Source organism: Notamacropus eugenii, chromosome 2 (assembly GCF_028372415.1).
Source record: "Notamacropus eugenii isolate mMacEug1 chromosome 2, mMacEug1.pri_v2, whole genome shotgun sequence".
Taxonomy (NCBI): Eukaryota; Metazoa; Chordata; class Mammalia; order Diprotodontia; family Macropodidae; genus Notamacropus; species Notamacropus eugenii.
In genome coordinates, this window is record NC_092873.1 from 307947758 (window position 1) to 307973974 (window position 26217).

Consider the following 26217-nt stretch of genomic DNA (forward strand, 5'->3'; position numbering starts at 1 on the left):
GGTACAGAGAGGTTAAAGCCAGAACTCTCAACTTTCGATGCCGGATTTTGAGAGCAGTTATTTTCTGCTCATGCTTCTTCCTCTATACGTGACCTGTTGCTCCAAAATTTACTTAATTTAAAGTTTAGTTAACGTACTGAGAAGGCTTAAGGGCTAGACTTAGATCTATGTCTATACCTAAGCAAAGCTAGGTAAATCTGAATTTTTGTCACCTACCATAGTTCGTAAAGCAGAAGTGATCTATTATGAGCTAGAGATAAAGTGGGATCCGGGGAGGAGTGGAAGGCAGAATAGGAAAGCATCTGATTCACTTAGTCCAGCATTCTTAGAGTCACCAAGGAAAAGGTTTCCACTGCAAGGCAGATAGTGTTATGGAGCTACACTGCTGTCCTTCATCAAACAATCTAGAAGTTCTCACATGGTGAGTAACACAAGAAAGAATCCTAAGAGGAACCTGCCTGGACATTGTGTCCAAAATGCATTTTTCCTGGGAGAAAAACATGAAAGCAGAGGCATATGGGAACCAGAACAACTTTCCTAGGGCATAGACACCTGCATCTACCTCAGGCTTTTGGAAGATCTCCTGCTTCAGGCTGGCCTAGAGGAAGAGGGCTAAATCCAAACTCTTGCCATTCATAACTTTTATTACCATGGGTAGGGCATAACTTCTTGGGATAAACCTCCATAAAATGGAATGATTGCACTTAGATGACCCTTAAGTTGTCTTCCAGCTCAATTAATCCTATGGTATTCTGGGGCATAGAATGGAAGAGAATGGTCCAACTTCATGGGAAAGTTTGGCCTGGCTCTTATTCTTTAGAAGAAGAAGATGTCTCACTTTCTCCTCAGAGAGGGGGAGAAGAGGGAGATGGGCAGGAAAACTGCTTGCCACTGGGGTCTCAGTCTTAGACTACTGTCATTCCCTTGTGATACAGCAGCATGGAACAGCCAGACTCTTCTGAACACTTGCTGAGCTGGCCTGCTAGGGAAAGATTCAGAGGATGTCAAGCCCTGCCTCCCATTCTGACACAGACCAAGGAGGGCAGATAAGCCTTACAAAGCACCTTTAAAAAGAAAAGGAGGCAACACAATGGAGGGGCTGCCCTGTTTGGTTTCTGTTAAGTGTTTGGGCTGGGAGAGGCTTTGGAGTGGTTCCTACCATAAGATGCAACAAATGGTGCCAGCGAGACAAATCAGGCCACAGGCCCTCCCCAACAGAGTGTTAAAGAACACAAGAGATTTTTCATAGGAGTTTATTCTGCTAGTCTTTTAAAACTGATGCCACCCGACAAAGAGTGGGCCAGGCTATATACGCCTGCATTTTCCTTTTTTAAAAAAGTATTTTGCAGGACAGTCTTTTTTAAATAGCTTTTAAAAATACTTAGTGGGAAATGCTGAGAAGGAGCAGAAGCCATCACTCCTCCTCTGGGTAGAGTTCTGCCTTGGCCCCTCCTCCGTTTTCTCTCCTCTTCTTCCTGTCTAAGAGCACCAGAACAGGAACCAGGCAGAAGGTTGAAGCCACTCTCAAGATTGTATTTATAAAAATACCCAGGCTTTTCAGACAAAAACAAGAAGAAAAAGAAAAGACAAAACCAGCACCCAGATGGGGAAGGTCTGCAGACAAGTGAGAAGTGGATTTCACTCCTTCCTCCTCATTCATTATCTGCTAAACCACTTCCTGTGGCTCTAGAGCAGGTGGGACAGGGGTCCACAGTGAGTGGGCTTTGGAAACAGGCTTGAGCAGCACAGGAATGACCAGGACAGCCCTTCTGTCCTCAGGGCAGCTGCCCCGCAGGGGTGGACGTGGTGGGAGAAGAGTTGAACACACAGGCCCTAGCATGGTGCCACCAATCTCCTTTTTCGGATACATGCCCAGATCCATTCAGGGGAAACCTTCTGTGCCTCAGGGTTCTTGTCCCCACTGCCCACCACATGTGTAGCTGAGGCTGTGTCAAACTCTTGGACCAGATCCCCATTAAATGCCACGAAGTAGCGGCGGAGCTGGCTGAAATCCTGTGTGGAGGGCGGCAGATAAAGCCGCACACCTGTGAAGATGTCCAGCAGCATCTGCAAGTACAACAGTCCAAGGCAGTAAAAGAAAAGGCATTAATGAGGATGTGGGGAAAAGACCCTTGCTAGTCAGCATCCCCCAAGAGATGGGCCTCACCAGGGGCAGCAGGAGGCTGGGGCACAGCCCTCTAGCAACACTCACAGTCCCAGAGAACAGCTACTCTCCTGCAGGGTCAGGGAGTGGAAGGAGAGGAGGCTCCTCCACCATTAAGGGAAATAACCTTAAGTCTTCCCTGATTAAAGGAACACTACAAATTGCAGCAGAAGGAAACGACAGGGGACCCCGAGAAGTGAAGATGCAACAATCCTGAAGGGGGAGAGAAGGGTGACACTTGGCTGTTGCCCAGAAAGTGCAGTGAGAGTGTAGCTCTGCCCAGACTCCCCTCGCTCTTCCCTGCCTCACTGTCTTCATTAGGCAGCCCCAGACAGCTCTCCCAGCCTTCCCTAGGCCTCAGGGTGCACCAGGGGGATAGAGGGGGCTCCTGAGGAGGGGGCAGGGAGAAGGGCTGGGGTAGGGGGAGGCTCCCACTCTAGCCTTGCTTAGCCGGCAACCCCAAACAGAGTCACAGGCCTCTCCCCAGCTGTACTTTAGCCCTTTAATGTCAATCACAACTGTTTCATGGCTGCTGAGCCTGTCGGCTCCTCGCCTGGCTGCTCTACCTCCTGCCTGCATGGACACTTCGCCTTCCTTTTTGCTCTCCAAGCAGTCTCCTCTGCAAAGCAACAAGAGCATCCTGAGTTCTGGGATGGCCCTGTCCCAATGCACACCCATGCTGAGGCCAGGAGGCCTGGCCTTTGGGGAGCTGAACATCCTTCCCGTGTGTGTGTGTGTGTGTGTGTGTGTGTGTGTGTGTGTGTGTGTGTGTGTGTGTGTGTGTCTGTGTGTGTGTGTGTCTGTGTGTGTGTGTGTGTGTGTGTCTGTGTGTGTGTGTGTGTCTGTGTGTGTGTGTCTGTGTCTGTGTGTGTGTGTCTGTGTGTGTGTGTGTGTCTGTGTGTGTGTGTGTGTGTGTCTGTGTGTGTGGGTGTGTCTGTGTGTAAGTGATGCCTAGGGGCACATGACCCAGGAAGGCAAAGCACAAGGACTGTGGCTCCCTGCCCACTGACCCCCTGCCCTTGCCACAGTTCTGCTCATCACCTTCTTGTGGCCTGTGTCTTCCTCAGGTGCCTTCCTCTTTTCCCCCTTCTTTTCCACTTTCCCAGGGGAAGGTGTCATGGTTGATTTGTGGCCTGTAAGGAAGAGACAGGAGGGGTCACAAACAAGCTGGCTGAGGCCAGGAGGAGTCCCACAGTTCTCATGTGGGCTTCTTCCCCTTGGGCAGGCCAGTGAGGCCTATAGTCCTTCTCAGAATCATGGAAAAACAGTGCATAAAATAAACCAATCATACCAAAATAGTTATCAAAGTATTTTTTAACAAAATTTCAGAGCCTAGTTTAAGGTTAAGAACCTGGGCTCTCACACACAGAAGGCACCTCCCCCTCCCCTCCCAAGAAGCTCGAAGGCCTCATGCTGCTCTTTCAGAGGCACACACAATCTGGCTCTTAGCTGTCAGCTAACAGAATCTTTCACTCAAATGTGTGCTGAGGAAGGGACTTGGAGTGTCACTCAGCTTCTCCCAGGATCACACATTCAGCCTATACCTACTCAAGCCCCAGAAGTTGTGGGAAGCTGCTAGAAACAAAAATAAGGATGCCGAGAGATGGTGTCCTATTGTCATCTAGTACCTATGCTGATCTCTGAGCTCCCCTAGGGAAAGGCCTGGAGCCAGGAGGATCCCTCCAGGCATGTCTCTTAACCTCAGTCAGCCAGTTTCCTTCTCTGTAAAATGGGAATGATAACATCTCCTACCTTCCTGGCTTGTGAGGATAAAATGAGATATTTGTAAAGTGTTTTGCCATATAAATGCTAGGTATTATTACTATAATTATTAGTGCTTAGTCCTCACCCCCCGCAGTCATCTTACCTGCTTTACTCGGGGGACCATTCATCTTTCTTTCTGTCTTTTTGGCTTGGGCAGGGGTCTTACTGGGGGATGCCTTGGAGGCTCTTCGGGGGGTGGAAGGGCCCGAGCTGCCCTCATTCTCTCCACTGCTGCCACTGGTCACAGAACTCCCCTCATCTGCAGCCACTACGGTGAAGTCAGCCTTTTCCTTGGACAGCTGATACAGCTCCTGAGAAGAGAGGACAACCCTGAGGTGTAACAGCCCATCATGCCAAGGACACATCGTGTGGGAGCCAGCCTTCCTGGTACCTCCTCGTTAGGGAGTGCCTCCCTAAAGGGAGAGGACTCTGGCTTTTCCCCCAACTTAGAAAGGGCTGAGATCACTCCAAGGAGCAATGTCCTGTCCAAGAGGATGGAGTGCAGATACTGGGGTATCCGCTGAACTAGCACTAGAAGAGCTGGGCTCCCCTCCCTCCTCTACCTTTCTGCTGCTTCTCTGGTCTTTGCCTCAGTGGCCTCATCTACAAAGTGAGCTGGTTGTGTAGGAGGTTATGTTGGGATCAAAGGAGCTCACAGCTAATCTAACCCAACCTATGAGTGAGCAAGAACCCCCTCCCTTTACGACAGTGTGGTCAGCAATGACTCAGGCCAGGTCTGGAAAGCTCACATCCTGCTGGCAGAATCTCCCCATGTTCCCTTCGGTCGATGCTCCTGGTGTGGCTCTGGGCACTAATTCCCTTCAGATGTTAGGGAGTAGCCCCCCTGCCTGAGGCCTTCAGCAGCTGCTTGTCTCCCTAGGCCATTGTTCCTAGTTGCCTCAGGTCCCTTACAGCTCTGGGATTCTCTTACAAGGATCTTAAACTTCATATGCCTTAAAAAACGGGAAGTTGTCCCCAGAGAGACACAAAAAGAATGCCTGGGATTCGAGAAACAAAGGGCAGGCTCCATGCTCGTGCTCCCCTCTCCCTCACACATAAAGAGACCAAGCAAAGTAGCCAAGAGTGCATCTTATGGGACTAGGCTGCAGTCTGGCCCTGTCCATTCCATTTTAAGCACACCCAATACAACAGGGGCACCAAGTAGCCCAAGTACCTTAAGTTGTGGTAGATTGGTGGCAGACTTCCAATCTTTATCATCACGAATTCGGGTGCAGCGGGGAAAACGGATAGAGATGCCATCGGCCGTATGGGCCTCAGCCTTGGAGAATTCTGCCCCTGTGATTTCCCAAACAGGAGCTTTCTGCAAAGATGGAGGGAATTAGCATGGGAAAAAATAGTCTTCCACCATGGGCCACGCTGAAGGGGGAAAGGCAGCGGCGGGAGTAGTGGTACCTTTGGATCTGGGACAATGAAATCAGGGTAGTAGTTCTTGTTGATCTTCAGCCAGCTGGGAATCTTACTGGGATCCTTGGAAGTCAAGATGAAAGATGCCAATTACTAGGAGCTCATCCTCACTGTGGTTTAACATTTTACGTGGCAATAAATTTGAATAAGGAGGTAGTGGAGTAAGTGGAGTTGATTTATATATGGGCCAGGATCCACAGAGGAGGTGAAAAGGCAAAGACTGAAGTTCAAGGTGTTTAATTCACAGGGTGAGATTCACACCTCCCCTTCCCTTCTCTGACCTGCTTGGATCTCTCCCAGTCTGGTAAGGTACTCTCTTATAAAGCATTGATAGGAAGCAGAAGCTAACATCGGAGCTGGGCTAGGGCAGATGGAACCTCTCCTATTGGTCAAACAATAGTTTCCCATCAGAGTGGGACTGAGCAGTAAGCTTTCTGGCCCTCATTGTTGTTTTAATCATTCCTTCCTAGAAGGCCAGTCAGCAGCCTGGTCTAATGCTGCTCCAGACCACGGTCGTCTCCCTACCTTGCTGATCTTCACCATGTCTAGCTCGTTCTGCAGGCGAGCAAGGGTGGCATCATCGTGGCCCCCGGAACACTTGGTGACCGTGCACCACTTCTGGCTGCTGGGGTCATAGCAGCCCATCAGGAAGATGGACATCATGCCACCTATGAGAAAAGAAGGATGGGAGCAGAGGGAGATTGTGCTAAGAAATCAACAGAAAGCCTTTTAACCAAGGACTTCCACTCAGACAGTTCAGTTTACTCTGAGTCCTTAGGTATAACTCCCCTCTCTCTTCCCTAGGCCCAGATTTTCTTTCCAAGTTAAGAAATGAAGTTCTTTTCCAGTAGGACTGGGTGTTGACTTTGAAAAGTGCAGGGGCAATCCTTCTTAGGGAAGGATTACCAAGGAGACACAAGTAATTCTCCTAACTTTCTTTCCTCTAACGAGGCTGCGGCTCTCAGAGCTATCCATGTAAGAGGTAGTTCTGTTTATAAGACGACAGATGTGGCCCAGGCATCCAACACCAGGGTCCTGCAGGTTGCAACAAGTAGTTCTGTCAGGCCAGAAAATACCTTCATTCCAGTCAAGTACACCGCTGTGCCCCAAGGGCTTTTGGTGTGCCCTAGGCACCTGCTACTTCCCCATTATGCTCAGACTAACCTTTGTTCCCTTGCCCATAGAAGGCACCAAGGACCACCAGATCTGCTGTGTCTGCCATGGCTCCCTCATTCAGATAGTCCTTCTTCACTTTCAGCCAGTGCCGTTTACCTGGCTCATAGGTGCCCTGAGGAAGACCAGGGGAATTCAAAATGCTGTGGTCAACATACCAGGCAAAGAAGAGTCTCCAGAGATGCCCGATGAAGATCTACTGGGTGCCATGATGGGCTGGTATCACATATATAAAAGCTACCCCAGAGGTTCCACTACTTACAATTCCAGCTCATTTCTGTAACACTTTATAGTTAACAAAATGTGCTGATATATAAGCCTATCTAATGCTTAACAACCCTATGGGGCATTACCTTCCATTTTATAGACAGGAAACCTGGACTTGGAAAGCTTAAGAGATATACAGTTCCTAGGAACTTGCTTCCACATGCCACCCCCAGGCAGGAGGGATGGGGGCGGGGCTCACAGGCACATGAAGGAACCAGGAATCTCTCTGGCAGAAAGCAGCACCTCACCTTCACATCTTTTAGCACCAAGCCTTCCAACCCTTCCCGGATGACACGGTTGATCATATCAGCCAAGTCTGATGCTTTCTAGGGGACAGAACAGGAATATTTGTGTTGCATCAGTTTGTAGGCAGAGAATGGTGAGGAGTTTCTGCTTCCTGACATGAGAATGCTAGATTAAAAAGTTCCCTTTGTCCCCCTTCCCCCAGCTCTCCTATTTTTCTGGCATTCAACCTAACCAGATGCCTATAGGGAGTTTGGAGGTCACAGGTCATACCTTAGGGCCATCTCCCTTCTTAAAGAAGAAAATATAAACCAATGGATCAGAAACCAAAACAGAAAAGGATAAAACAATTACCACCTCACGGGTCATTCAGAAGAAACTGCCACACTGTCTATCAAGTCAATTACATATTTCAGAGCCAGCTCTATTCTGTGCAAGGTTTCACTCACTGAGACACGCTTCATTTCAGAGAAGAGGATCCGGTTGGGGATTTCAACCATGTTGTCATGGAGAAACTTTCGCCGTTCACACAATGGCCTGTAGGAGGCAGAAGAGAGAGGGGTCAGATACCACTGAAGGTTACAAACCCTGTTCCTCCCAACCATGACTTAAGCAGTGTAAGTGTTATCACAATCTCATTTTATAGATAAGGGAAACTGATGCATAAGGTGACCAAGTGAGGAGTTTGAGAACCAGGACTTGAACCCAGTTTTTCAAAGCCAATGACCCTTCTACCACATTTTGTTGCCTCTTCTAAGACTACCTAACATACATGTGATATGTGCCATGAACTCCTAAATGGAGAGCACTATGTTTGTGCTCAGCTCCCTGTACTACTCCAATGAACTGCCATCTTCAAGCCCTCAATGACAGGATTACCAAAAAACCTACATTATACTGTGCTCAATTCTCTGCAGCAGAGAAAGCGAGCTGAAAACTCTTTGAGTTGGGTTGGCTTTTGAGAGTCAAGTTTCATCCAATACCCAAGGAGGTGAAATCTGGCTCTTCTTCATGCTCAGGGAGTTTGGTTATGGGGCAGGCATACATGCCTCTCTTTGGGTTCTAGGTTCCTACCACGGACTATAGGTTCTCAAAGTCCAGTCCCTCCCCTTTGGCTTCAAAACTAAAGCTGGACCCCTGGGTTTCAGAATTCCTCTCAATCATGCCTACCTGTCCATCAGACTGACGTCATTGAAGTAGATGCAGTCAAACACAAATAAGCACACATTGGCATCCTGGAAAGCAGCTTTCTGAAAAGGGAATTCAGCATAACATAAGGCTGACAGGCTCTCTAGCCAGCCAGCCCATTATGAACATGGGTAACCATTATCTGTGAGCTAGGAGCTGTTATGAGGTGCCACTGCCAAAGGTCAGCACTAATCCCAGTCACACGTGTCCTACTGGGCTGATGCTGAAAAAATTCTTGACTCCCAACATTTGCTTCCTTTTTTCAGAGAAAGGCTAAAAGAGATCACTATTTATGAACTGAGAGATGACTTCAAAGCCATTTTATCAACAAAAATGAAACTCCACTCAAAACAAAGATACTTCACCCCCAAATTTAAGCCAATAGAATACACTTGTGCAAGTGCACACATACCCACACACATCAGTCTGACAACTCTCCCACATTGTACCTTATGCACACCCAGAGTCCCAAATGGCAAAGGTTTGCTTGTTCTGGTGTCAATCAGAAGGACCTCAGCATCTAGGATCATGCTCTGGCCCCCTGGGAATGCTTGGGGGATGTAGTCCTTAAAATGGGCCACCTGGAGGCAGAGAGGTAGCTTAGCTCAGGGGGCTGCAAGGATAGGATGAGCCGGCCACAGGCAGCCTCCCTCAGAAATGGAGGGTTTATGGGAAGGAGAAATTCACATGAAGAGGAAGAAAAAAATTAGTAATGGAAGGCAAGGTTTATTTATACTTTACCATAATCAGACATTTAAAATGTCTGATTTTAGATATGTGCATTCAGTATTGTAATGTCTAATTCTTGAGCTGGTGGTCTATGTTTAGTCTCCAGATAAAAGTCATAATAAGCATCATTGAGTACCCAGGGAAAGGGAGAGAGAGGGAAGATACTCCAAAGGCTGTGGGCCCATGTACATGTATAATCATGCACATGAGCAGGGAAGAAAAAGAGATCATATACGTGTGAAATAAGAAAGGAGCTGAAGATGGCCAGATGGGATAAGAAAAAGGACTGAAGGTAGCCTCTGCACAAGCAGAGCTACACCCATGACAGGTGGACCCAGACGGAGCCTTCCTGTTGAAGCAGGGCATGGATATCAAGAATCCCCCAGATGCAGGCGCCTAGTAGTGCTGGCCTACCCTGGCCAAGGTGCTTTTAATCAGTCCCATGGACAATATCCAGAAAGAACCTATGTGCTACAGGCCTTCGAGGAACCCCTGTGCTGATACCATGGAAGAGCCAGCAAGCATGTGAACACTCCCTTCATTACATGAAGAAGTGAGGGCATCAGACAGCGGAGGGATGAATAAACACTCTGAGGGGAAGATACAAATAAGTGCCTTCCTCTGGAGGTGCTGGGTTCCTCCTCCTCCATTCTGGATCCCAAGAGGTACCCATTTCACACCAGGCTCACAATGAAGAGTTCTGTATTTGTGTGGTTTGGGTCACATCAAACAATCTTATCTAACCTTCCTGCCAGGAAGAGCCCTTGGTTCCCCTCTGGCACTTGAATCGCACTGTGCACATGAGCAGTGACAAGGCTGCACAAAGCCATGGCCCAGGGGTGCTTACTTTGTGAGGCAGGACAGGCTTGAGGCTCCGGCTGAAGTAGCTGAACTGATCCCCCTTCTTGTGCACCTGCACCCGCTCCCCGTCATACTTGATTTCAGAGAACATTCCGTTGGGATACTTCTTTATTGCGTATTCCACGGATCTGCAGGCCTCGGCCTGGGGGGAGGAGGAAGAAGACACACTCACCAGAGAAGGCCCGGGGCCTCTCCACGGCTCTTCACTCGGTAGCCTGTGGATTCCCCTGAGTGTGGGCGAAGGACATCCTGGAGGGCTGAGGGTGGAGGAGCACCTTACACAGTAAACTCCTAGCACCTGACATGCTCAAGGAGAGTTGTTTTGATTAATCTAATATTTCAGAAGACCAATGACCCCTCTCTGTGTGGCCACTTTCAGTCACTAATAGAGATTACAAGCCCCTCTGTATCTCAATATATTTGCTGTGGCAACCTTCCCCCCTTCCCCCCCCACAAAACACCCCTCCCCAGGTGGCTAACCTACCGAGCATGGTAAGCGCCACTACATGAACTGAGGTTAGTCCTTCAAGTGACAGAGACCATCCCTCCAGCTCGGCAGGGCATCCTCTGACATGACCTCCATAAACTCAGGGTCACCTTTAGGCCACAAGGAGGCAATGGAGCTCCACTTTATTAACTCAGATATTGGTTTCCCCTCAGTTTTCAGGAACTACGATCCAAGATATACTTAAAGTCACAGTGAATGTCACTGAACCATTTTTAATATATCAGAATGTACTAAAAAAGTACTTTAAACATCTTGCAGGCTTCAGTCACTGTTATGGCCATTGGCCTGCCATGTGATGTATGCATGCTAGTGAGCAGCTCTGCTCCACAGACTGCCACCATACAAGTCACTCTGTCTGTAGGCCAATAGTGTACTGGAAAAGAAATCGCTTGGGACTCCAAGGAGCTGGCTCCTCTGGGTGACCTTCAGCTGTACTCATTTCTAAAACAAGGGGGTCAGAACAGCTGATTCTAGATTCATGAGTGTATCTGTGGTAACACTTGTGTCTAACTGACCCACCACTTGGTTACTCCAGAGGCAGAAAGCTGACTAGGTCCTTGGGAATGCAAAGTCCCAGAATGGCTGAAATTTCTGAAGGGAAACCACAGATGCCACTACATTAGAACCGGGGACATTTTAGATACTAGCCCCATGATCCCAATTCTGCATGCCACAGGTCAACTCAGTCTCCCACACTTCTGGGAGGTAGGGAGCACTGTTTCCATGTGAAAACTGGGGAATGAACAAGACCACTATGTAAAAAGCCTCTCGGCCTCCCAGATGCAGCATTCCTTTCTCTCTCCTTATGTAGGCACGTATTCCCTACCTCAAACATAAGAACCTGGGCCATGAAGAAGTCCAATTGCAGAAAGGGGAAAAACAAAATAACCCTAAATTTCTACCAAGGCCAGGGAAGCCTCTTTAGCTATTCAGGAAAGTCAGATAGCGATGACTTGCAAGTGCAGTGCCTGAGAGCCTTTACAGCATGTGCTTAGGGTTCTGCTAAGTCTGCAAGACTTCCTGGTAGTGAATTAATGTGATGGGAAAAGCATGAGGCCAGAAAGATAAATCTCATTTCCCATGAAATGAGCAGATGCTGCAAATAAGCTCTGTGGAACCAAGATACCTCATGTCAAACTCCCTGAAAGAAAAGGGAAGCTTAGACAGTCTGGTGTTGGGGTCACAGAGCTGTCTCTGGTCTACGAATACTCCAAGCAAAGCAGGAACCCTGGTGCTACAAATAATCGTCCAGGGCCCCTCAAGTCCATCCCTCTTCTGGACCTGGTGCTTGAGAGTATCCTAGAGAATTAGGCTTGGAAGAGACCTCCCCCAGTATTCAGTCCAAGTCCTCATTTCAGAGAGGAGTAACAGGAAGCCCTTTAAGAGAGAGGAGGGATTTGTCCATGGTCACATATATTATCAGTGTAGAGCAAGGATCAACCTCCAAGTCTCCTGGTCCCATCTCCAAGGCTCAGCCACCTTTTTGGTCTCCCTCAACTGTCAAATACTTCCCATTGTTCCATGTTACTCCCATCCCCCTCTCACCGTCTCTCCTAGTCTCCATGGATGTAAGGTGAAAGACCCTTAAACTGCTCTAAGTGTCTTGGAGACAAAACCAGGGGGTAGGGCAGGGTCTTTCCTCACCAGCATGGGCTGCACAGGGGTCATGAGAGCTGCCTGGACGCTGAGTGTCCGCTTCATGCCTGGTGCCTTCTTAGACTCCTGCTGGTTCGCCAGGACACGCTCCACCACATCCTGGAGGTTCCTTGAGGCCTTGAAAGCTTCATAGGCATTAGGGTCCAGGGCATCCAACCTGCCCAAAGAAAGGGAGACAAAGATTCCCAAAGCAGTTACTTCCAGTAATGAGAACCGGCATCCTGGAGTAACAAGACCACCCCAGGCAACTGTGGATCACTCCCACAGCACTACAGAGAGAGCCTGGAGTTCACAATGGAAGGTACCAGAGGAGGTAGCCCTGGATAAATGTGACTTGTCCAAGGGCGGAGCAGGGTGGCCCAAGCCCACTCCATGCTGCTGCCTTTCCAGTGCCAAACAGGAAGAGAACCTAATACTTACACGTGCTTGGCACCAGAATTCATCTTGAGGTCATGCTTGATGAGTCTGATGATACACTTCAGATCGTTGGCAGTACACCTAAGGGAAAGAAAGAGGAAAACTTATATTTCCCTCTGTGCAATGCCAAGTTTCAAAAGGCAGAATTCCCTCGTGTCATCAGCACTCCTGGTTCATCCTCTGGATGACAGGCCACCACCCTGGGGCTGGTTCCTCACCTGGAGGCAATGTTCTGTAGCACACTTTGCTGGTCATCCTCTTTTGTGAGTTTGGACAACCGAAGAAGGAACTCATCTACTTCTTGTATAGTGAGGAGACTCTTGGCTGCTGGGGGGAAAGATCGGCTCTGCTCGAAGAACACACGCACTGTCTCTGACACGTCTCCCTGTCTCCAGAAACCAAAATACCACCACCAGAGTTCACTGACAAGGCCAAAACATGGCAGAAATCTGCAGCCATCACCCCAAATTCTCCAAGTAAAAAGCTTCCAGGATGTCACCCTGTCCCCAAATTAACATACGGTAACTGTGCGTCCCTCTCCCTATATACTGACCTGCTCTAAGTCCCGGATCATGTCGTCCTGACTGCAGTTAAAAATCCGACTGAAAAGCTTCACAATCTGTTTGTCATTCAGGTTGTAAACACTTTTAATGACACCTGGCAGGAGTAGCTTCACTGTCAGGTACACATCGCCATGGAAACCATCTGGAGATAGGAAAAGACGAATTCCTCATGAGAAATGGAACTGACTTCAAAAAAGAAAAAGAAAAAAAGGAGACCCCAAGGGTTAGGGAATAGATCTAGGAAGATTCTAGGATAGACTGGGTATCATATGCTTTGGAATTTTGAGCAAGTCACATGTCAGTTCCTTGGGTTTCTTCAGCCACCACCACAATGGGAGAAGATTTTCCTGCTTGCAAGGACAGAGGAGAGATGACCAGTGAACTCTTCAGACAGAAGGCAAGGTAGCTGGGCTATAAAGTGGGTCAGGTCTCACCGCCGCCTGATCCTTTCTGCAGGAAGTCATGGATGATCTGGGTCTTCACATTGTAGCTGGGCTTGTCAGCCACCATAGCACATAGCTTCCGAAACTCCCGCAACAAGCAGTCCTTGTGCTTTGGGTCACACTTCCCAGCAGACAGGGTGGGCTTGGGCGGAAGGTCTGAGAGGGGGCCCTCAGAGGTTCCTGGCTTAGCTGTTGGGGAAATGTCAAGAAAGAGAAGCAAGAAGAAAAGATTACTGCCTTTCCCTCACCAAGGCTCACCCAGAGTGCCCAGGAACATTCAAGAATTCCTTCTATGTTCTAGGTAAGATGTAAAAAATTAAATATGGCATCATCCTGTCCTTCATGAAGCTCATCACCTACCAGGGGATATAAAACACAGACAACTCTGACTACAAAATCAGACCTGAGGGCATTAAGAGAGGTTTAAAAAAGAAAGTGTTATGAGAGACCTAAGATGGGGATACATTATTCCTGGCTGGGGAGGGATTAGGGAAGGCTGCATAGAATGTAGCACTGGAAGGATCTTTTAAAAAGTAAGATTTCAGTAAGCTGAAGGGAATGGGGGAATGGGCAAAGGAGAGAAGGTAGAAGAAACAGTATTCTAGTTAAAGGTAATGTCAGTAAAGCAAGGACAGTGGAAAAGAATGGGGAGGGGGTGACAAGTGGCAGGGTTTCTATTCCTATGGATGCTGGACAGGTAGAGCAGCATTAATGACAGGGAGCTTTGAATACAAGGGCCTTTTGTTGGCAGGTAAGAGGGAGATGGAGAAGGTTTCTGAGCAATGGAGCAGCGTGAATGAATGCGCCATGAATAGTCTGGTTAGCAGTGGAATGGAGGATGACTTGGAATGGGAACAGAGTAAAGCTAGGAAAGCTGTTCCCATGCCTGGGAGGCCAATACTTCCCAGAATCTCTCTTCTTCCAGCACCGTCTTCTCTATGAAGCTTTTTGTCCTACCAACAGCTAGTGCCCACCTCCCACCAAACTACCTCATATTCAACTGCTTTCTTTCTCCTTGTGTTTATTCTAAGTGTACCCATCTGTATCCTTATGATGTCTCCATTAGAAGTGTAAGCTCTGTATCTGTATCCACAGTGCCTAAGGGCATACAAGGAGGCATTTAATAAATACTGCAGATTGATTAAAGGCTGGTCCTTTAAAGTACTGTGCTATACAAATACTGTCAAGGCAACTGTAATTATCAAATGGAGAGAAGAGTGACTATTTCAGCGGAGGGGCAGTGGGGATGGAAGGAAAGTCCAGAAGAGCTGGAGATACCAGGATGGGACTGGTGGTGGGAGAAGAAGGATGAGTCAAAGTCCAAGCAATCAAAGAGCAAGCATTTATTAAGCGCCTATTAGATGCCTGGTGGGGTGCCAAGCACTGGGGACACAAACCCAAAAAGGAGATAACTTGCCCTCAAGGAGCTTCTTGTTGTGGTCACAGAATGGTGATATGACATCGTTGTGAAGAAAGGGTTGGAAAAGGAAGAGCCATTAGGAGACCCCTGTGACAGGTGGGAAGTGGCAAGGGTGCTGACAGTGTGAGTATAACTAAGGAGACAGCTGGAGGAGGTAGAATAAACAAGACTTAAAAACTAAATGGAAATGGGGGTAGGGGAATCAGGTTAAAAGTCAAGAGAAAATTAAGGCTGAAAAGATGAGAAACTGTGCGGGGTGAAAAGTGGTGCCACCTAATAAAAATAGTTAAGTCAGGAAGTGATTTAGGGTAAAATGAACTAATGAGAGTGTGCAAAGTGCTCCATTTACTTTAAAGATAGACAGACACATGATGACCTGACCTTTAGAGAGGAAAGAAACTCAAACAGGATGGCTGGTATACATCCTACAATCTCTTACAGAAGAAAGGTCCAACTTTATGCTGTGGGAACTCAGAACAGAAGAGTCAGACTGATCTGAAAAACAGCTGCAACTTCCGCAGTTTCCATCCTTCCCCAACTAACTATGCTTTCATAATGGATAAAGGATGATTAATAAACAGGATTTTCTGCCAGATACTTGAATTTCCAAATCAAATTATTAAGTGTTTTTCTTTTTTCCCTGCTCACTTCCATTTGCAAAGCAAATTTAATTTTGTATGCTGACAGCACTATCATTAGCAAATCTGCTGCTGATGCAAGCTGTCCTCTAGTCTAATTTTTTACAAATTCTTAATCCATCCTTATCTGCAATACACAAGGCAAATGTTTTAAAGAGCATCCCTAAAGGGGACAGGGAATCTGAGGAACAAACCTTCAGGCTGATGCTCAGCTATGTTTTAGGGTGAATGGGACCTCATAAATATAAACACTAAGTTTCTCTCATCCTGCTTCTTGGCATGACTGGTCTTCCATCAGCACCATCCCCTCTCCTCTGAGATTCTAACATGGCCCGTCCTTCAATGAAACACAGATAAAAACCCCATTACAAAGCTAGCTTTTGTCTGAAACAGGCTATTTCTTGAAGTTGTAGTGGTCACAGAATTTAAATCCAGAAACGATTTTAGAAAACATCTAGCCTGGCCCTCTTATTTTACAGATGAGGAGGCCCAGAGAGGTCTAATGATTATATAAAGCCACATAGAGAGTAAAGAGCAGAGCTGGGCTTTGAATTTAGGTCTTCTAACTCTAATCTTGGACTCTTTTCACTATATCATATAGACTTTCCCTAGTCCCTGTAACATACTTTAACCCAAACTTCTCTGATTACATGCTGTTTACGATGTAGGTAAGAAAAGGGCAGAAAACAAATTTATAATTTTTGTCTTACCAACAAATAACAATCATCCTTCAGCTCTCCTTTGCATCCTCAACTATTCAAGTTCTTACAAAAAGCGCTCACATGGCCTAGGAGTAGTAGATTCCAAACTATATTACAAAGTGGTAATCATCAAAACAATCTGGTACTTGGTCAATGATATAATTGACCATAATATTCTACTATAAATGACCATAGTAATCTAGTATTTGATAAACCCCAAGATCCCAGCTTTTGGGGTAAGAACTCACTATTAGACAAAAATTGCTGGGAAAATTGAAAAGCAACCTGGCAGAATCAAGGCATAGACCAACAAACATCTCACACTATATACCAAGATAAGATAAAAATGGGCACATTATTTAGATATAAAGGGTAATATTAGGGGATCATGGGAATTAACTTACCAGATCTATGGACAAGGGAAGAGCTTATGTCAAAAGAAATAAAGAGGATCATGGGAAGTAAAATGGATAATTTTAATTACACGAAATTAAAAAGTTTTTGCACAAACAAAACTAATGCAGGCAAAATTAGAAGGAAAACAGGAAACTGGGGAGAAATTTATAGCAAATTTCTGATAAAACCTATCTCAAATATACAGTGAACTGAGCCAAACTTATAAAAATAAGAGCCATTCCCCAATTGATAAGTGGTCAAAGGCTGTTTTCAGCTGAAGAAAGCAAAGCTATTAATAGCCATATTAAAAAATGATCTAAATCACTAACAGAGAAACCAAATTAAAACAACTCTGAGATACCACCTCACACCTATCAGATTGACTAATGACAGAAAAGGAAAAGGATAAATGTTAGAGGAAATGTGGAAAAATAAGAGACGCTAATGCACTATTGGTAGAGTTGTGAACTGGTCCAACCAGTCTAGAAAATAATTTGGTACTATGCCCAAAGGGCTATAAAACTATGCACACCTTTGACCCAACAACACCACTAAGATCTGAATTGCAAAGAGATCAAAGAAAAAGGAAAAGGACCCATATGTGCAAAAATATTTATAGCAGCTCTTTTTGTGGTGGCGAAGAACTGGAAATTGAGGGGGATGCCCAACAACTGGGGAATGGCTGAACAAGTTGTGGCATGACTGTGAGGGAATAGTACTATAAGAAACGATGAGAAGAGGTTTCAGAAAAACCTGAGAATACTTATTTGAACTGATGCAAAGTGAAGTGGCAAAACTTGGAAAACACTGTACATGGTAACAGCATTATTGTAAGGATGATAGACTGTGGAAAACCTGACTACCATGATCAAGACAATGATCAGTAACAATTCCAAAGGACCCTTGATGAAAAACGCTACCTTCCTTCATAGAAAGGGCTGATGAACTTAGTGCAGACAGAAGCATACTGTTTTCACTTAATTTATTTTTATTGCTTTCCTCCCACATAGCTAATATGGAAATGTTTTTCATGACATCACAAGTATAACTGATATATTAAGAGCTTGCATTCTTGATAGGCAGGGAGGGAGGCTTAAAGGAAAAGGAGAATATGGAATTCAAAATTTTTAAAAAACGAATATAAATAAATAAAAATAATAAAGAGAAAGTAATTTAAAAACAAATATAAATCAAAAAGTCGTAAGGCAAGAAAAAGCAGAAGTAGGAAGAGAGTGTGTAATGCAGGTGGTGTAATGCAGTCAACTTTCAGGGGTCTCCAGGTCCGAGAGGTGAGGAATATGATTTCTAGCAATACATTTATTATTTTTTAAATTAAATTACTTTATTTGTTTTCATTGTTTGACAATCACTTCCATATATCTTTAGATTTTTTTTCCCCTCCCTCCCCCTACTTCTCCCTCTCCCCACATTCCCTCCCTGAGATGGAGTACAATCTTATATAGGTTCTACACGTACATTTCTATTAAACACATGTTGCATATAAGAATTAAAATGCACTAATTCATTGTTGGTGGAGCTGCGAGCTCATCCAACCATTCTGGAGAGCAATTTGGAACTATGCCCAAAGGGCTACAAAAATGTGCATACCCTTTGATCCAGCAATATCACTACTAGGACTGTATCCCCAAGAGATCATAAAAATGGGAAAGGGTCCCACATGTACAAAAATATTTATAGCAGCACTCTTTGTAGTTGCCAAAAACTGGAAGTCAAGGGGATGTCCATCAATTGGGGAATGGCTGAATAAATTATGGTATATGAATGTAATGGAGTACTATTGTGCCATAAGAAATGATGAACAAGAAGACTTCAGAGAGGCCTGGAAGGACTTATATGACCTGATGCTGAGTGAAAGGAGCAGAACCAGGAGAACTTTGTGCACAGCAACGACCACAGTGTGCGAGAGTTTTTTCTGGTAGACTTGGAATTTCGTAATAACGCAAGAACTTCTTAAAAAAAAAAAAAATCCCAAAGGTGGTTCTCAAGGCAAAATGCCTTCCACACTCAGAGAAAGAAATATGGAAGTCATTCGCAAAATGTAGCAGATCATGTTTGTGTATGTGTATGTTTTTGTGTATCATGTTTTGATTTGTTATATGATTTCTTTCATTTATTTTAGTCTGACTACATAGCATGACTATAGTGAAAATATACTCAACAGGAAAGTATATGTAGAACCTATACAGAATTGTATGCAGTCGTGGGGAGGGAGGGGGGTAGCGGGGGGTAGGTGTGGGGGGGATAAAATCTCAATTGTATGGCAGTGATTGTTAAACATTAAAAAATAAAAAAAAAAAAATAAAAAAAAAAGAATTAAAATGAATAGGAGAAACCATATAACAAAACAAAACAAAACACAATACAAAAGAAAATGGTCTGCTTCTATCTGTGATCCAATTCCATAGTTCTTTTTCTAGATGTGGAAGGCATTTTGCCTTAGTAGTCCATTGGAAATTTTTTAAGTCCTTGCATTAGTAATACACTTATTAGAATAAAACTGCCGCACAACAAAATCATTTTGAAGTTATGTGCAAGCCATAGCAAGGAATTTAACAACTTCCTTAAGTCTGAATGATTCAACAAGTTACAAATTTATAGGCAAAAGGACTGACAGGAAGACTATCACAAGGGCCTCATTCCATGCCACAGCTGAAGCACCAAAAGCTTTCTGTTGTCTGCAAGGGTGGAGATCAGCCTAGTCCACCTCTGCTGGAGAGGGGCCAAGTTATTCATGGAGCACTGAGCACACTGTCTTTCAAAGTCCAAACTCCAAATAACAGCATGACATAAGAAGGAAATATCCAGCTTGAATCCCTAAGGCCATTATCTTACCTGTGAAGCCAGAGAATTTCCGAGGATTGGTATTAGTGACTGAGAAGGCTCCTTTGTGTGGAGAAATCACCTGGCCAGTGGGTGTCAGCTTGGCCTGGACTGTGGCTTTCTTCGTGGGTGTGCTTGCTGCCTTTGAGGAGAGTGCTACAAGGCACAAACAGGAAAGCCATCAGGGGAAGGGACAAAGATTGGTATACGCAAAGAGGGCAATCACCAATAGGTCAAGTTGATATTCAAACTTCAAGATATTCAAATTGATATTCAAATTCCAAGAAAACTGCCAGCACCACATACAGCTTCTTCCATCTTTTAGGAATTCTCTATAGAGACAGAAATTCAGTTGGCAGTTCTACTGGTGTTCCCCCATCAACAACTAGGTCTCCAGCATTCCTCACTCCAATACTGATTTTAAGACTGTAGGCAAATCAAGACTGGCTCCTTAGGAATCCCTGACACAGAAGAACATCTCTGTGTTTTAAGTGGACAAACTGCTGGCAGAGAGCAGGCTGGTAACCTGACGGTCATACAGTAAGAGTTTTTCCCTCCCAAAACAGTGGTTTTACTGAGGTGGGTGAACTCCAGGTGAGGTAATTCTCTCCACCAATGCAAATCAGCAACTTGAAAGGTCTCATACAAGCTGAGAATTGCCTGAGGCATTAAGAAGGTAAATGACTTGTCCAGTGGCACAGTGAGTACTGGTCAGAGACTCAACTTTATCCCAGGACTCCAAAGCCAACTTTCTATCCACTACGCTTTACTGCCTCATGATAAACAGTAAGTTAAAGTAGCAGAAAGAGATCCAGAATTCCCTGTGGCTGAATACACCAAACCAGGTCACAAGGAAAGGCTAAGAGCTATCAATCACAATCTAGACAGATACCCTTATGTAGAAGAGGAGGGGCATCACCTATCCTGGAAGGCTTGCTTCTTCCTAAGGAACACATTCAGGTTTGGTGGCCATTTTACTGTAAGCTGTTATAGCAGCCACTTGCCCCAACGACTGGAACTGTCCTCACTTAAGAAAGTGAAGCCCTCACCCCCCTGTCCAGTGCTGCCAGCAGGCCCACCTGCAATGTGCTCATTGATCTGATCCTTCTCTGGGTCTTGCAGTTCCTCCCAGCCTTCAAGTTCTGTCAGGTCCTCGATCTTCTTGGTGGTAGCCCGGGCCCGTTCCAGCTTCTCAAACATGCACTTGATATGGTACCATTCCTTCATATCACCCCCAGATTCTGAGAAGGGGTTGGGTACCACTTTGCCTATTCGGCACACACCTTTCACGATCTTCTCTTTGCATTTCTTACAGCCAGCTGTGCTACGCTTGGCATAGTCCACACAGAATCTCTGTTCAGCCATCTCAGAAGCACTGGTGCAGAACCCCACCTGTGACACTGGCAGGAAGGAAAAGCGGGCAGTACATAGTCCTGAGATGCCCCCCTTGAACCAGAGAGAAGGCCTCTTCTTCACAAGGAGCCAGGACCCATGAAAGTGACCAGCTCCTGACACAATGGAGAAGGGGTTATTTAACTGCCAACCTAATGACTCTTGGAGCAAATGTGGTACTTCCCTTTGGCCAAGAACTCTGCAAGTCTGCTGGAAGAGGACAGCTAGAGCCAACGGCATAGAGCTGTAAAACAGGCAGAAAAAAGGTTGACTTTACTTGCAGCAGCACAGAGTTTTAGAAGCAGAGCTGAATAATCAAACATTTCTCCAAACATAATCCACGCCTCCACAAATAATACAGAATGGAGCCAGAGGGAGTCAGGCCTTCAGGTTACCAGAGCTACTACCAATTTATGTTATCTAATCTCAAGGAACTCTGGCTGCAGGAAGATAACTCCCCTCCAAAGGATTTTCTGTCCCATTGCCCTCAGTGACTGTTCCTAAACTCTTCTCACAGGATCTCAACTTCATTCTTCACTGAGGCTATTCTGTACAAGCTCTCTCTTCTTCCGTAGCTGCATCTCACAACCCCTTAATCTCATCTCCCATCATCTCCTTCTTTACTCCAGCCTTGATGAGAAGGTGGTCATCCTCACCAGGATGGGAGCCCACCCCCTCCTGTCTGATAAGTGCCCTCACAATCATTCCCTCTAGTCTCTAATCTTCAATTTCTCTTTGTTGGCCAGTTCTTCTCCTGATGCTCCTATTTTTAAAAAAACCTTCACTGGACTCTTCCATCCCTTCTTAATTATTGTCCTCTATCAGTCCTCTCTTTATCAGCCAAACTCCTAGAAAGGTGTCTACAATCAATGCCTCCATTTCAGGGCTTTATTATTACTTAACTGAAATTATTCATTCAAACAACTCCTAATTGCCAAATGTGACACTTTTCTTAATCTTCATCCTTCCTGAACTCTGCAAATTCTGGCACTGTTGATCACCCTCTCCTCTTAGACAGTCTTTTCTTTTTAGGATTCTTTAATGCTACACCCTTGAGGTTCTCCTACAGACATGACGATTTCTCCTTTGTTAGATCATCATCCACATTAAAGTCCCCTAATGGAAGTAATATAAAAACTCTGTTTTGATCCCCTTTTTCTTCTCTCTATGTTCAGTGACCTCATCAACTCCCATGGATATAATTTACATCTCTATGCAGGTGACTCCTAACCATAGCTATCCAGCCCTAACCTCTCTCCTGAGAAATAGTCCTACATAAAAAAAAAAATGATTATTTGGAATTGATGTCCTGTAGGCATTTCAAACTCAATGATTCCAAACTAGAACTCATCTTTTCCCCAAGACCCACCCTCTTCCAAACCTCCCCATTCTGTTGAAGGAAAACTATTCTGCCAGTCATTTAGCCTAATTGGTCTCTTGGATTCTAGTTTTCCACTCAAATAAATACTCCGAGAGAAATGATTATTTTGCTATTACATTAACCAATGTAAGTCAGAATTTTCTCCTTTTATTTCCTCATTTAAGGCTGAACCCTTATAAAAAAAAAAACCCAACAAACCAATTTCTGAAGTATCTGGCTGATTGATAAGATTGTCCTAGCCATGAAGGTTCATGCTCTTAAATCCTGGGTGGGACCCCAAACAACTAGGAGACCTTATTTCTGTTCAGAATCCAGTCTAGCTGATTTTGCTCCAAGGAAATGAGCCCCTGTCCTTGTGTCCCCGCTCCATTAGAATTTAGGGTGACCCAGCTCATTAAGGAAAAAACCAACTAGAGTAGTAGTCTGGATTGGAGAAAAACTCCCCTATCCAGAATGCTAAATGTGGCCAAGTTTCATGATTAAACTATGTTCTCAGCAGGAAAAGCTGAAGACTTCTAGCCCATGTCCTCAGGGTTGATTTTCACTTGTCAGGGGCTTTGCCTTTCAAAAAATATTTAAGGCATTCAGTATCTCCATTGGGGGCTCTGGTTATTGAGAGAAACCACCAACCATCAATTTCCTTACTAGTTAGTCTAATTAATAAATTCATTATTAATTTTCCAAAATCTCTGACTCTGGGGCTTATCACTTATCATAGCTCCACATATACGCCAATGATTTTCCTAAAGTCCAAGTACAACCACATCACTTCCCTTTGCAAACTCCAGAGGTTTCCTATATGTCTAGGATCTAATACAAAGTCCTTTTTGGCATCTAAAATCCTTCACATCCTGCTCCAAACCTACTTTTTCAAGTCTTAGCATCACTCCCTCCACATACTCCATGGTACAAACTGGCATTTTTACTGGTCCTCATAAACCACACTCCATTTCCTGTCCCCAAGCCTTGGTATAGGTCCTTTCCAGTCCCCCTTCATGCTAATACCTTCTGAGATCATCTCCCATTTACCTGCATACATCTTGTTTGTAGATAGTTGTTTTCCTGTTATCTCCCCCCACTGGACTGGGACAGCTCCTGCTCTTAGCAGGGCCTATGTATTTGCCTTTCTTTGTATCCCTAGCTCTTAGCCTAGGTCCTATACTTGTTGGCCTAACTTGTTCTTTTCTCTTAGAACCTGTAGTCCCTTTCAGTTTCCCTTAAAGGGCTAATGACTTTTCAGATTCCACACAGCTGCTGTCTCCATCTGCACCCACCTCCTCCAACCCAATACCTTTTACTTACTTTGCTTATACTTAAGTAGGTATCTGTAGACTACTTAAGCTAAAATGTAAGATTTCTAAGGGCATGGACTGTGACATTTTAGTCTTTATATCTCCAGTAGCTAGCACAGTAGGTGTTTAATACATGTTTTTGATTGCTAATACAGACAGTTCTCTTTTCAAAGAAACCCAATATAGAAAAATCTAGTTTACCTAAACTCATATGGTGATACCCAGGGTCCATAATTCTGACCCTTCGGCACTGCAAGATCCTTAACTGTCTTTTTAAAAACTGAGATTATACCAATCTTCAATACAGTGCTAGTGTTAATTATGCAGCTACAATTAAGTGTTAAATTGCGACAATTCCCCAGGATCAAAGAATGCCAGAGCTGGAAAGGCCCTTCAAGATCAGCTAGTTTCCCTATCCATACAACCACCCCTTAATTTTGCAGAGGAGGAAACAGATCCAGAGGTTATAACACGCTTAAAAATGCAAAGGTGAGTGGCAGAGCTGAAATGAGAACCTAGGGCTCTAGGTGTTAAGTCTATCGCTTCACCACTACTGCTTCATTTAATCCTTGAAAAATTAGTGATTCGTGATACACATATTAATGCTTTATTAAGTAGAACACTCAATTATTTAGAAAGGATTAACCTAAATTGCAGTTTTTCTGGTATATTTAAAGGTTTGATTAAACCTCAGCAACTACCTGAATGTAAAATAAGAATGCTGTTGGTACTGGGTAGTAAAGGGAAGCCAGAGGAATTTACAGCAAGTGTCAGAACCTACTACCAACTGCAAATCAATCAGAAGAAATCTTCATGAAATCATAAAGCAAATCAACTGGAAGATATTTTCGTTCAATTTATACCAACTTTTCAGAAACTGAGTGATAGTATAAACCAGGACAGACTTTCTGAAAGTCTACTCCATCTATCCAAAAGATGGACTAGAAAAGACTAGGATCCTAACCCCCCCCCCCCCCCCCCCATATCAATATCTGTAGGCTTCAAACCACACAGAAAGCCTCCTCAGGTGGATAGTGTCTCAGATACTTGTCAGATATTCCAAACAAAAGCTGCTGGAACCTAATGACCGGTCTGGCTTTGATTCCTTAGCCCTGTGATCTGGTAAGCAGTCCAGACCCTGCTAGGCATTTTGTAGGGTAATTAAAATGAAACCACCAAAGCCTAAATTCTGCCACCTGTCTGCAAAGTCTACGAGAGTTTTAGTTACAGCTAGTCGGGTAACTTTCTGGCTTTTTTACTGAAGGATTTCCTTTGATGCTTTCTAGACAGAACAGCAACTTTTTTTTTTTTTTTGCGTTCAAGGGCCAAGATTAGAGCCGCTGTTTTTTGGGGGAAGGGGGCATACGAAGGAAGAGCTGAAAACACAGGGCAGATGGACAGAGCAGGGACTAGCACCTCCAATACTGTGCTGCGGGACACCCGAGACGACTGGAGGATAACGACCTTAGCCCTTCTCGGACACCCCGGGCGGCGGGCGCTGGGCCGTGCCATCTTGGGGAGGTTGAGGAGGGCTCAGAGAGCCAAGGCTAGGACAAAAAAGCGGCTTCTAATGTGCCAAAAGCCCGGTCCAGAGGCCTGCGCTGGAGGGGGGCGGGGTGCGCAGGGGCTGTGTAGGTGGGACCCCCTTGTGACGGCAGAAGGAGGCAGCGGTGGGGTGCTGTGTGTATGGGGGGGCAAATCCTACGTGCGTGCAGGGGTGAGATGGGGGAGGGGACGGGGACACAGCGCGTGGGGGGAGGGGCTAACCCTGGGTGTCTGCGGGCGGGGCAGCCTGCGGGGGGAGGGGAGGGGTGCCACATGGAGGTAGGTGTATGAGGGGGCCCAGCTCGGGGATAGGGCCAGAAAGTCGGGGGTCTCCCAGGGCGAAGGCCTCCCAGTGGACGTCAACCTGTCTTCACTCGCTGCGGGCCACGCGCGGCCAGGGCCTCCTAGAGTCCACCTGGCTTCCCCTTTCCTCCTCCTTACCTGTCTCATTTGTCTCCCGGTTCCGACCCGACCAGGCCCGGCTCGGGAGCTCCCTACGAGCCGGGGTATAGCCGGCAGACCGGCCTCGCGCCAGAGGTAGTTAAGACTATGAACACTTTAAATCCGGGTCCTCGGACACGGCGACATCGCGCAGGCGCAGGAGGACGCGGGGCGGTGCTACGCGCGAGAGGCGGTCTCCGTGGTCGAAGGCCCGCCCCCAAGGCCGAGGACCCGCCCCCAGGATAGTAACTGAAGGTTGCCCTCCCACTCGGCAAAGCGACCTGGAACCGGTCGCTTCCTTTTTCTCTGTCTGGTCTGGGGCTGCAAAGATCAAGGTAGGAAGAAGCAGCAGTCCCGGATACACTTCAGATTTTTTTTGTCAATATCTTTTATTTTTGCATCCCCTATAAAATCCCATCTTCTGCAAGAAACCGTTCCCAGCGCCCCTTAAGGCTAGTGCCTTTCCTCTGAGTTTATCTTCAGTTGGCCCTCCATACGTCTTCTTCCATGGCACGTTGTCCCCCCATCTGAGGACAGGGACTGCATACTGGGTTTAGCCTAGTGCTTGGCACACTAGAGGCAATTAAGAAACGTCCCTGGACTTGACCTGATTCACGCTTCCCACTCCTAACGTTCCCTCTCCTAACTCCTCCCAGACATCCGTCCCTCCTAATAATTACAAGGGAAGCCCCGCCCCCTTAGGAGAATCCCCTCCCCTTCCTATCAAATCTCACCCTATTTCTCAACGCAGTGGAAGGATGCAGGGAGA

The 26217-nt window shown here is 45.8% G+C and overlaps 1 protein-coding gene across 5 annotated transcripts; it reads right to left on the reverse strand.

Annotated features, from left to right (window-relative positions):
• Nucleotides 1–1237: 1237 nt before the first annotated feature.
• LIG3 (DNA ligase 3) lies at nucleotides 1238–25600 on the reverse strand. Of its 5 annotated transcripts, none has more exons than XM_072644932.1 (21): nucleotides 25449–25600; nucleotides 20477–21033; nucleotides 19410–19553; nucleotides 13393–13590; nucleotides 12949–13100; nucleotides 12614–12780; nucleotides 12399–12476; nucleotides 11967–12135; nucleotides 9801–9956; nucleotides 8674–8805; nucleotides 8207–8286; nucleotides 7486–7573; nucleotides 7042–7119; nucleotides 6518–6641; nucleotides 5879–6021; nucleotides 5342–5416; nucleotides 5103–5249; nucleotides 4032–4239; nucleotides 3206–3297; nucleotides 2731–2783; nucleotides 1238–2067 (listed from the first exon to the last, which is right to left on the reverse strand). In XM_072644932.1, exons 2-21 carry the CDS (start codon nucleotides 21027–21029, stop codon nucleotides 1776–1778), a joined length of 3129 nt encoding a protein of 1042 aa, XP_072501033.1. In that variant the 5' UTR covers nucleotides 21030–21033; nucleotides 25449–25600; the 3' UTR covers nucleotides 1238–1775. The 5 variants fall into 5 exon arrangements, with proteins under 5 accessions (XP_072501033.1, XP_072501035.1, XP_072501034.1 ...); XM_072644935.1 differs by lacking the exon at nucleotides 1238–2067 and adding an exon at nucleotides 2179–2377; XM_072644934.1 differs by lacking the exon at nucleotides 8674–8805.
• Between the last annotated feature and the right edge of the window lie 617 nt (nucleotides 25601–26217).

Coding starts and splice junctions, on each gene's coding strand:
- LIG3 (XM_072644932.1), bottom strand. CDS start 21,029: ATGCCGTTGGCTCTAGCTGTCCTCTTCCAGCAGACTTGCAGAGTTCTT. Junction 5,250..5,341: donor TCATTGTCCCAGATCCAAAG/GTACCACTACTC, acceptor CCATCTTTGCAG/AAAGCTCCTGTTTGGGAAAT. Junction 2,784..3,205: donor AAGACACAGGCCACAAGAAG/GTGATGAGCAGA, acceptor GTTGCTTTGCAG/AGGAGACTGCTTGGAGAGCA.